Source organism: Papio anubis, chromosome 1 (genome assembly GCF_008728515.1).
Source record: "Papio anubis isolate 15944 chromosome 1, Panubis1.0, whole genome shotgun sequence".
Lineage (NCBI taxonomy): Eukaryota > Metazoa > Chordata > Mammalia > Primates > Cercopithecidae > Papio > Papio anubis.
In genome coordinates, this window is record NC_044976.1 from 111,236,524 (window position 1) to 111,249,111 (window position 12,588).

The 12,588-nt window shown below is 39.6% G+C and overlaps 1 protein-coding gene across 3 annotated transcripts in view; it reads right to left on the reverse strand.

Moving 5' to 3' along the window:
- Positions 1-1,015: 1,015 nt before the first annotated feature.
- The window catches only part of SLC16A1 (solute carrier family 16 member 1), a 41,057-nt gene continuing 29,484 nt past the window's right edge, over positions 1,016-12,588 (reverse strand). For 2 of the 3 annotated variants that reach the window (XM_003892406.3, XM_009215597.4), the window contains exons 3-5: positions 10,315-10,458; positions 5,892-6,758; positions 1,750-2,871 (exon numbers count right to left, since the gene is read on the reverse strand). In XM_003892406.3, coding sequence (XP_003892455.1) covers positions 2,597-2,871; positions 5,892-6,758; positions 10,315-10,458 — 1,286 coding nt within the window. In that variant the 3' untranslated portion in view covers positions 1,750-2,596. Of the gene's footprint in view, positions 2,872-5,891; positions 6,759-10,314; positions 10,459-12,588 lie in introns of all 3 variants that reach the window. The other variant, XM_003892405.4, reaches the window with a different exon arrangement.

Below are 12,588 nucleotides of genomic sequence, written 5' to 3' on the forward strand. Positions count from 1 at the left end.
ATAGGCATACCTTAAAGATACTACAGTAGGTTCAGTTCCAGACCATGGCAATAAAGCATGTCACACATCTTTTTTTTAGTTTCTCATTGTATATGAGTTGTGTTTACACTGTATCCAGTACCTTTTTTTTTTTGAGACAGAGTCTTGCTCTGTTGCCCAGGCTGGAATGCAGTGGTACAATCTCAGCTCACTGCAACCTCTGCCTCCTGGGTTCAAGCGATTCTCCTGCCTCAGCCTCCCGAGTAGCTGGGACTACAGGAGTCCACCACCACGCTTGGCTAATTTTTTTTTTTTTTGAGATGAGTCTTGCTCTGTCACCCAGGCTGGAGTACAGTAGCGCGATCTCGGCTCGCTGCAAGCTCCGCCTCGCGGATTCACGCCATTCTCCTGCCTCAGCCTCCCTGAGTAGCTGGGACTACAGGCATCCGCCACCACGCCCGGCTAATTTTTTTGTATTTTTAGTAGAGACGGGGTTTCACTGTGTTAGCCAGGATGGTCTCGATCTCCTGACCTTGTGATCCACCCGCCTCGGCCCCCCAAAGTGCCGGGATTACAGGCATGAGCCACTGCACCTGGCCTAATCCTCATTTTTATAGAGGGGAAGAGAGGAGAGGTACACAGAGATTATCAACTTGGGTCCGAAGAAAATTAGAGTCGAACCTGAGGCCAAGCCTGCCAACACTCTCAGCAGCAGTTTTCTCCTCGAACAGTCTTCCTCTATCTGCCATGATGCCCAGGTATACAAAGGGATTTTTTCATTGTTTCCTTAAGGTTAAATGCTCTGGATGCTCTCAGTTCAAATAAGATGGTTTTAAAATTCCCCTCCTCCTTGCCTTACAGCAAAGAAGAGAAAAGGAGAAATTCAAATGAAAATAAATCATATACCCAAATATCAAGGCTCACAAGCTGGATGATTTAATTCAATCAATTTAGCAAGGCCCGAAATGAAACCTGGTAATGAAAATGAAGACACAGCAATATTTTCCTGAAGAAAATAGACATTTGGAAGAAGAAATATTTTCTTAAAAAATGTTTATTTGGAAAAGTCAGCCTCTTACACAAGGTTTTGTATCTATGCTTTTAACTCTGTCAATTACAGTGGTATTTTAAATGCATTGAATATAATTCATTGAATATCTATATCTTTCTGCCTCGATTTAAGTGATATTAGGTTAAAAAAATATTTACAGTTTTCATTCTGGTCCACCTTCCCTCCTTATCCTTATACTGAATCAATTTCTCTAATTTTCAGGTAAGTGAAAGGGGTCACGAAATTTCTAGGTTTGTGTGGAGAGTAAGAATGCATCCAACAATTCAACAACGATTTTCTGTAAGGCCTTCTCTGAAAAAAGAGAAAGAATTACTTATTAAAACTAAGCACACTTAGCAACTTCTTTCCCAATCCTATCTTTATTCGTTTGTCTGGTGCCAAATTTTTCTGGCCCTTTTTAATTTGCAAACATTAAAAAATAAAATTAAAAAAAAAAAACAAAAAAAAAACAAAAAAAACAGCACAACAAAACACCAAACACACACATATCTTATGCATAGCACTAAGCTGGAAGCAGATATAAATGGGACCACTGTGAATCAAAGGGGAAAAACTCCAGGAAAAAAAAATTCCAATAGCTTCACAGTTTAACTGAGGTTTTGGAAAAACTTAAGTGAATTCAGCTGATGTTTGAAATATCTGTCTACATTTAATTAGGTGTGTTGTATTTACCAAGGAGGCACAAATATGTAGTTTTGTAGATTTTAATACTAACTTTTCCAGTGAGAAAAATAATACCAGGTGATTTCAAAAAGGGCAGTGATCTATAAACACTCAAAATGCATCTTTGAACAGGGGAGCAAAAATAGCTAATTTAATGAAAACAAACCTTAAGCACTGTACTTGGCTTCTAATAAGCATCCCAAGAAAAGGTACCTGAGAGGGGTTGACAAGTACACTGTGTCTAGAACAGCCAAGATGTTGCCAAAGTTTTATGCTTTGAATTTCCTAAATATGTAGCTAGCAGAAACATATGCCAGAAATCCACTTATGCTAGGAAAATATTTGTCAGCATTTTATAAAATCTCTAATTTTCAACCAATATTTCTGTTCATAAATCTTCCAGTGAAAATGTCTGAAATATATTACATGTAACAATGAAGCAAGATTAATTTTAAATTTTGGATTTGCCTCAAACAAGCTAGTTGTTATTTTTCCTTTTAACACAACACTCGAAATAGATGAATTCAGCAAAAATGGTTTAAGAAGTTAAGGCTCTCTAGAGTTCTAATGACTAAAACTTAAGGCACATATTATAATCTTTATGACACTATTAAAAGCGAAGATTAAAACAAAACAAAACAAAACCTACTTCTTTCCCGCATCTTTTGCTACCAATCACTCCCTCCTCAAAGCATATGTCATTTTAAATTCAGGCTATTGGTAAGGAGTCAAACAAAAATCCCACCAATGAACAACTGGTATGATTTCCACACAAATGTCTACTATTTGCATTGAGCACCACTGGTAGATTACAGGCCAGTAGAATATTTTCAGATATCCTGGGTCATCAACTGCTCAATTTTACCCTTCAGCCCCATGGATTCAGACTGGACTGTCCTCCTCCTTGGGCCCTTCTTCTGTGTCTTTCTGGTCCGGAGATTCTGCTGCTTTGGTAACTTCCTTTGGCTTTCCAGCAACATCTATACTGGTCTCTTCCTCTTTACTTTCCTTTTTCTGCTCGTTTGCTTTCTGTTCTTTTGCCAAAAGTCGATAATTGATGCCCATGCCAATGAAGAGATAGATACCGGAAATAATTAGGACGATGCCACATGCCCAGTATGTGTATTTGTAGTCTCCATACATGTCACTGAGCCGACCTAAATATGTAAAACGACAAAACAGTTATGTTTCTAAGAGTAAACAGGTTTTTTTCTCCCCCAAGCAAAGCTTAAGGATCCATTCAGAAACATGTCAACCCAATCTTTAAAGAGTCCCAAAATGATGAATTAGTATAAGGAATTGCTGAAAATTAGCTGATCCTCTGTTTATAATGCCTCATGGATTTTAAATGGCCTTTGCATCTTCTGTTATTTTTAGTAACTTGAAAATAGTTAACTCTCGGCAAACTGGAAATGGAAGAGACGCAGTGATCACCTAGAGTCAATTCTCTTAACACACTATAGAAATAAGCGTTGCTGAAAGAGGCCTGGGAGTCTTGTCCAAGGCCATAGTGCTGTCCCATTTACCCAGGCCAATCCTCTTTCTCAGCATTTCCCAAAGAGTATTCCTGTGAACACTTGTCCAGTGCTAAAAATTTAAAAGCAATATCTTACACCCATTCTAAGTGCTTAATCCTTACAACAGGCAGATTCTATTACCATCCTCACTGGACAGATTTAAAAACTAAATTACAGAGATGTTAGCTAATTTGTCCATGGTCACAAAACTAATAAGTGAAATGACTTGGCTTTAAACATAGAAAGTCTGACTCTGAAGTCTGCACCCTTAAGCATGTGCTACAAGGATACTGCTTTAATGTTTCAAAAGTCAAATGAATGGGTAAATGGCATATTATTTTCTCATAAAGGATTTGTGAAGTCTGGTAGTAAAGAATCCTATTTAACTTGATGTTTCCAAATTTTATTTTGGTTATGTAACTTCCATTACTGTAAAATTTATTAGCATCTCATTGAACTGGTATCTCTGGGAAAATTCTACCCTACACTTAAACAGGACTTAATACAACCAATTTAAATATGATTCCATATGGCTTTCTAACTCACTGCATCATTCATTAACAATATTTTTTTAGCCTTTATCACATACCAGGCACTGGCTCAGCTAGGCCCTGAGGATAAGGGTGAACAGAGGAGTTAACATCCACAGTTCAGTGGACAAGAGAGATGTTAATCAAGTAACTACACAAACTGTGACAAGTACTACCAGGGGAGTTTGAAAGAAGTGGGGTCAAGAAAGCTTTCCTTAAAGTGCCAACTAAGCTGGGATTTGCAGGATAGGAATTATCTAGGAGAAAGGGGATGGGAATTAGATCTAAGCAGAGAACTGCAGTGCAAAGGCACAATGGTAGGACAGAGCATGGTGTGTGAGGTGAAAGAAGGGCCAGGTTGCTGGGGCACAGAAAGCAGGAGGCCAGTGGTAGAAATGAGGCTGGAGGGACAGGTGGAGCCAGTCCATGCAGTGCCTTGCAAGCCACATTAGGGAATTTGCTTTTCACCCTGAAAGTAAGGGGAAGCAACTGGAGAGTTTTAAGAAATCTTGAAGAGTTCTGAACTGGAGACTTCAAGGAGACTGAAGAATAGCTGGAACTGATACAGGTAGACCAGTTAGGAGGTTACAGTTAGGAGCAGCCCAAACAGGAGACAAGAGCTTTGGATAAGGGTAGTAGTTGTGATGGAGAAAAATGGGCAGATGAGAAAAAGACTTAGAGCATAAAAACTGATAGAACTTAGTAACTCACTGGGTATGAGATGGAAGAAGACTGATCTCAAAAGGCAGCTATGGATCTTCTGTTATAACTCACTCACTCCCCAAATCAAAATTCCTAAAGTATGAGTCACATCCAGAAGGAGGGTCAAATTATTTTTTCACTACGTGTTATCTATTGAGCTATATTAATTTGAAAGACCAAGTATTGAATAACCTTCAGGAATAGTTCCCAAGTTATAATTAGTTTACTAGCTGTATGATCTTAGCCAAGTTACTTCACCTTTTGAAGCCCCTGTTCACTTACAAAATGGGGACTAAAACGGTCCTACCTCACATGGACTTGTGAAATACAACAGGAGATACAAAATGATAAGGACTGTCTCTGGTACACTGTGAGCTTACATGGTAGCTATTATTATACTATTGCTACTGAAATAAACTTTTGTTTTTTTGTTTTTTGTTTTTTTTTTTGCTTTTTGTGTGTTTTTTAAAAACTTATGGGCCAGGCGCGGTGGCTCACGCCTATAATCCCAGCACTTTGGGAGGCTGAGGCGGGTGGATCACTTGAGGTTAGGAGTTCGAGACCAGCCTGGCCAACATGGTGAAACCCTGCCTCTACTAAAAATACAAAAATTAATTGGGCATGGTGGTGGGTGCCTGTAATCCCAGCTACTCAGGAGGATGAGGCAGGAGAATCGCTTGAACCCAGGAGGCAGAGGTTGCAGTGAGCCGAGATCGTGCCATTGCGCTCTAGCCTGGGCCACAAGACCAAGACTCTGTCTTAAAAAAAAAAAAAAATTATGTGAAATATACTCCATTTTTAAAATGAAATAATCACTAGTGCTTTAAAGATTGAGTTGTTTTTCTACATGCTTTTCTACACTAAGCACATCAGTTTTGTGATCAGAAAAAAATGTATTTTAGGCCAGGCGTAGTGGCTCACACCCGTTACCCAGCACTTTGGGAGGCCGAGGCAAGTGGATCATTTGAGGTCAGGAGTTAGAGACCAGCCTGGCCAACATGGCGAAAACCCGTCTCTATTAAAAATATAAAAATTGGCCAGCATGGTGGCATGCACCTGTAATCCCAGCTACCAGGAGGCTGAAGCAGGGGAACTGCTTGAACCCGGGAGGCGGAGGTTGCAGTGAGCTGAGATGGTGCCACTGCACTCCAGCCTGGGTAACACAACAAGACTCTGTCTCAAAAAAAAGAAAAAACACTGACATTTGTAACAATATTTGATCCTCCTTTTGGCTTGATGGTTCCATTTAATTAGATTCTATATTTGAGCAATTATCCTGTGCCAAGCATTGTCCCAGCACCAACGGTACAGAAACGAGAAAGATTTATTCTTACCCAAATAGCTCACTAATGTTTGCTTTCTGTCAGCTTTCCCATCTTATATGCTTGTTTTGTAACAGAGCCACATTAGTAGGGAGACATACTGTACCTAAAAGTGGTGGCCCCAGGAGGACAGGACAGCATTCCACAATGGTCACCAATCCCACAGCGCTGGAGAACCTCTGGGGTCCAACAAGGTCCATCAGTGTTTCAAACAATACGGAGCTGAGCCACCCAAAGGCAAATCCAAAGAATCCCGCATAGACACAGAATCCAACATAGGTAGTGGATAAAGGTGCTAGCATATGACACACTCCATTTGCAACAATAGAAGCCGCAAAGAAATACTGAATTCGAGGTCTTATTGGCTTTGTGTTGGCTACAAGTCCCATAGATGGTCTGGCTACCATGTCAACAAAAGCCAGAATGGAAAGAAGGAAGGCAGACTTCTCACTAGAATAATGCTGACTCTTCCCATAACTACTAAGAAACACTAAAGGTGCAAAGAGTCCAAAAAACATGATCACATTTCCAGAGAGGTATAGCAAAAAGCCTCTGTGGGTGAACAGAGTTAAGTCCAGGAACTGATTAATTGTTTGGAAGACTGATCGTTTCTCCCGTTTAGGGTGTCTTCCAATAAGATCCGTATTTGCATCATGCAGACCTTTTTTTACACCAGATTTTCCAGCTTTCTGGAGGGATGCTTTAGACTTATCTTTCCCTGCCTTGGTTGGTTTGGGCCCGATTGGTCGCATGAGGGCTCCAGCGACACAGCAGTTTAGTAGCAAGCCTCCAAGAATTAGAAAGCTTCCTCTCCATCCAAAGATACCAAAGAAAACCTGATTGAGGGGTGCCAGAGTACAGAGGAACACAGGGCTGCCTGCCATGGCCAGTCCGTTGGCCAATGGTCGCCTTTTGTAGAAATACTTGCCAATCATGGTTAGAGCTGGATTCAAGTTGAAGGCAAGCCCAAGACCTGTGAAAAGGGAAAAATAAATAAATAAATAAATAATAAGAGGTATAAATAATGGAAAGAATAGGATATAAATCCTCATTGTTAGAGAACATGTTATGTAGTGGTTTAAAGTATGAGTTCTAAAACAGACAAGGGTTCAAATCTCAGTATCAGTGCTTACTGGCTGCATAATCTCAGACATGTATACCCTCCTATGACTACTTCCTAATATGTAAAACGGGCAGAGGGTACTGTTGTGAGGAAGAAAAATTTGTTAAGCACTTAGTACCCACTGCCCAGCATGTAGTAAGCACTCAATACATGTTATTTTTATTATGTTGTTATTATTTGAAGGTGAATAATTGTCTATTTTGTCCAATCTAACAAAATCACCTTAAGGACTATTATGACCATATAAGATCATTAAGTTGACAGTAGAGATAAAACAAATTTACACTAGAAAATACATAAGGCCAGGTGCAGTGGCTCATGTCTATAATCCCAGTGCTTTGGGAAGCCAAGGTGGCAGGATTGATTAAGGCCATGAGTTCAAGACCAACCTGGGCAACATAGCAAGACCTGTCTCTACAAAAAGTAATTCGAAAATTAGCCTGGTATGGCAGTGTGTGCCTGTAGTCCTAGCTACTCGGGCGGCTAAAGCCGGAGTATCACTTGAGCCTAGAAGTTTGAGGCTACAGTGAGCTATGATCACATAACTGCACTCCAGCCTGGGCTACAGAGCAAGAACCTGTCTCAAAAACAAAAAAGAAAGAAATAACATATAGTACAAAATGATCCCTTCCAATATAGCACCACAACTCAAAACAGGCATTTCCTAAGGCTCCAACTGTGAAACTTTCCTGAGAGATTAGAGAATTTAAAATACACACAAAGTTTTGGGAAAATAAAACATAACATTGTTAAGATGTCAAAGCTCCTGAAATGAATGTACTAACTTAATGCAATCCAATGCAAATGTCAGTGAATTTTACTTTCAGACTAAGGTAAAATGATTCTAAAGGATACTTAGAGAACAAATACAGAGCTACTAGGAAATTTTTGGTGGTGCAGAGGAAAAAGTGGGACCAACCAGAACATATTATTTAAATGGCTTTACAAAAGCTACAATCATTAGAGCAGTGTGGCTCTGTTTCACGTATCAGTAAAAATTGATCAGTGCAAGTGCAGAAACACTACAGAAAGTCTAGGAACAGAGTTGAAATATACAGAAACATTTGATGTAAGATAAAGTAGCATTTTAAATTAATTCAACAAACAGTGAAATTATTCAATAAATAGTGCTAGCAGAAGAAATATTCAAAGAACTTTCTGACCTCATAGCAAACCATTCTTACATTTGTTAATAAGCTCTAGGGTCTATGATCCCTTACATTTTCACAAATCTGGTTCCCTGTTGTTATGCAGGTCTCTACTTAAAGTTGATTGTTCAGCGAGCCCTTACCTTCATTGCTTGCCCAGTTCTTCCCTGTCACAACACTCAGTTAAAGGTTTTATACAGCATTTATCACTGTCTGATATTTTTCTCATTTATTCATATATTTATGAGTTGTACTGTCTGTCTCCTCCTATTAAAGAGCTTAACTGCCTGACTTGTTGCTCTAACTCTATAGCACCTAAAATGGATCCTAACACACATACAGTTGTTGCTCAATAAGTATTTCATAAATAAATTAATAAATGAGCAAATGAACCAACTGATTAACCATGTGGGAACAAATACAGTTGTGTTTCTTTTTTCTCATCTTACGTCAGATATTTTCATTCATTCAGAATTTTTAAATGTAGCTGGGCGCAGTGGCTCATGTCTGTAATTCCAGCATGTTGGGAGGCCGAGGTGGGTGGATCACCTGAGGTCAGGAGTTTGAGACCAGCCTGGCCAACAAAGTGAAACCCCGTCTCTACTAAAAATACAAAAATTAGCTGGGTGTGGTAGCGAGCGCCTGTAATCCCGGCTATTTGGGAGGCTGAGGCAGGAGAATCGGTTGAACCCAGGAGGCGGAGACTGCAGTGAGCCGAGATCACGCCACTGCACTTTAGCCTGGCAGTGAGAGTGTCTCAAAAACAACAACGACAACAAAAAACAACAAAAAAACAGATTTTTAAATATAAAAACTAAAGTGCACTAGACAAAAGTGGACAAATATTTTCATAATCTTGGAGCAGAAAACAACTTTCTCAGGATGCTATACGAGATGGAAACCATAAAATACTTTTTGAATACGTAAAAATTTTAGATGTTTAATAATGGGAAAACATTGGAAAAGATTGAATTTAAAAATACTTTTTAACAAAATTCAACATCCAAAAATTAATCAGGAGGCTGGGTGCAGTGACTCACGCCTGTAATCCCAGCACTTTGGGAGGCCGAGGCAGGTGGATCACGAGGTCAGGAGATCGAGACCATCCTGGCTAACATAGTGAAACCCTGTCTCTACTAAAAAAAAAAAAATACAAAAAATTAGCCGGGCGTGGTGGCAGGTACCTGTAGTCCCAGCTACTTGGGAGGCTGAGGCAGGAGAATGGCGTGAACCTGGGAGGCGGAGCTTGCAGTGAGCCGAGATTGCTCCACTGTACTCCAGCCTGGGCGACAGAGTGAGACTGTCTCAAAAAAAGAAAGAAAATAAGGATTAATACCAAGAGATATTGTTCTCACCTGTTAAATTGGCAATTTTTTTTTAAAAAAAAAGACAATATCCCATTGTTGACAAAAAGGATAATCTTGGAATCTCTAATATATACTGTAGTGGGACAATAAGTGAGTATAACTTTTTTAGAGGACAATTTAGCATACATATATTAAAACACACAGCAGTTCCTTTTCTACAAATTTATACTAAGAATATATTCATGTTCACAAAAGAATTTCAACCTAATACTGACAAAAATAATTTGTCAACAATTAAGAGATCAAATAAAATTATGTTATGTATGAGATTAAAATTGTTATGTATCAAAACATTTAACAACATGGAAAAATGTTCATCATATATTGTTAAGTGGAAAAAAACTGGTTACAAAATATTATACATAATTTGATCCTTTTTTGCTCTAAAAAAAGGTGTATCTGTGCATAGGAAAACACATGGAAGGATATATATAGAAATGTTAATGATATTCTTTGGATTGTGAGGTTATGGGTAACTTTTATTAATTATGTTCATCAACAGTTCATTATCTTCATTTAGTAGGGGGAGGAATTATCAAGCATATCCTCTACCCCTCAGAAACGTTATGTGGACATTCTATCAAATAGCCACTCTCGCACCGAGTTGCCACACACATTGTATCTACCGCTACTGTCTATTCTTAGGACAAGGAATGCAATCATTCTTTCAATTCATTTACTCATTCAACAAACAATAAACATCCATCATATAATGGCAATTTCTTTAAAAGTTTGCTTTTCTAGTACTTTTATCTGTAGTTCTTCAAAATGATAATCAAGTCATTTCTATAAGAAAATAATTTCACTTCAGAGATCTGAAAGATGAATGCAGGTAAATACAAAATAGCCAGCAAAAAACTAATGCTTCCAAATGAATCAGTAGTAACTCACCTCCAACGAATCCAATACAGAAGTACAGTTCCTGTACAGTGTTACAGAAAGAAGCTGCAATCAAGCCACAGCCTGACAAGCAGCCACCAATAATCATGACTATACGACTTCCATATTTATTCACCAGGATACTGCTGATAGGACCTAAAAGATAACCAAAAATGTAGTAATATAAAGGAAACTGCTCCCTCACATCTATACAAGTATGAATGACAATGAATGACAAATCCTCCAAAATAAACAAGCAGCAATGATAAGAATACTGTTTTCTGTAATTATTTCTGAGTCATATGTGTACTAAAATAAAGATGTTAGAAAACATAATTGTGCAGGTTCTAAATCTAAAAATACTGGATGGAATTTTACTAAAATACAAAAGACCTGAAGTTATCCTTAATCTTTCTCTTTTAAGGCAGGGGCAGGCTGAAAACACCTTGGCAATGGATGTTCACAAGGTTCTTGATTTATCTAGGATATGATTAACATATATGTAGAAAGTGGCTGGGCGCAATAGCTCACGCTTGTAATCCCAACACTTTGGGAGGCTGAGGCAGGTGGATCACCCAAGGTCAGGAGTTGAAGACCAGCCTGGCCAACATGGTGAAACCCCGTCTCAACTAAAAATACAAAAATTAGCCAGGCATGGTGCCGTGTGCCTGTAATCCCAGCTATTCGGGAGGCTGAGGCAGGAGAACGGCTTGAACCTGGGAGGTGGAGGTTGCAGTGAGCCAAGATCCTGCCATTGCACTTCAGTCAGCCTGGGCAACAGAGTGAGACTCCGTCTCAACAAACAAACAAACAAACAAAACAAAAACATGTATGTAGAGAGTATGTTCTAAATTTCAGACACACACACTGATAGGAGACATATAAATGCATCTAAATACATTTTAGAGTACTTGTATATTATCATAAATGTGGTTTGTGTTTTTTTTTTTGAGACGGAGTCTCGTTCTGTTGCCCAGGCTGGAGTGCAGTGGCACGATCTCGTCTTACTGCAAGCTCTGCCTCCCACGTTCATGCCATTCTCTTGCCTCAGCCTCTTGAAAGACAGGGTGGGAGTGGTGGCTCATGCCTGTAATCCCAGCACTTTGGGAAGCCAAGGTGGGTGGATCACCTGAGGTCAGGAATTTGAGACCAGCCTGACCAACATGGAGAAACCTTGTCACTACTAAAACCACAAAATTAGTTGGGCATGGAGGTGCATGCCTACAATCCCAGCTACTCGAGAGGCTGAGACAGGAGAATCACTTGAATCTGGGAAGCGGAGGTTGTGGTGAGATTGCGCCATTGCAACTCTAGCCTGAGCAACAGGAGCAAAACTCCATCTCAAAAAAAAAAAAAAAAAAAAGGTGGACTGAGGGAGTTTGTCTTCCCTTCTGTCACATGAGGACACAGACATAGGCACCATCACTACTTATTTAGTCTGCTGGAACTTTGATCTTGGACTTCCCAGCCTCCACTGTGATCAATACTTTGTTACAGCAGCCTGGGCAAACTAAGATAATCAGTTCATGAATTAGATCACAGCTAATTTGAAAATAATTTGAGCCAAGAATGGGGGCTCACATCTATAAACCCAGAACTTTGGGAGACCAAGGCAGGCAGATCACTTGAGTCCAGGAGTTCAAAACCAGCCTGGGCAACAAGGCGAAACCCTGTCTCTACCAAAAATAAAAAAGTTTGCCAGGTGTGGTGGTACACACCTGTAGTCCCAGCTACTCCAGAAGCTGAGGTGGGTGGATTGCTTGAGCCCAGACGGCAGAGGTTGCAATGAGCAGAGATTGTGCCATTGTACTCAGCCTGGGCAAGAGAGCAATACTCTGTCTCAAAAAGAAAAGAAAGAAATAAAATAATTTGAATTTAAAGCTTGTGTAAGATGGAAAAATTACATACTGAAAGAATACTTACAAAATATTTTTAGACTGGGCACAGTGGCTCACACCTGCAATCCCAGCACTTTGGGAGGCTGAGGTGGGTGGATAACCTGAGGTCAGGAGATTCTGAGACAAGCCTGGTCAACATCATCACTACTAAAAATACAAAAACTAGCCAGGCGTAGTGGTACACGCCTGCAGTCCCAGCTACTCAGGAGGCTGAGGCAGGAGAATTGCTTGAACCCAGGAGGCGGAAGTTGCAGTGAGCAGAGATCACGCCACTATAGTCTAGCCTGGTCAACAGAGTGAGACTGTGTCTCCAAAAAACAAAAACAAAAACAAAAACAAACCAAAACAAAACAACAACAACAACAACAAAATATATATAGAGTCATAA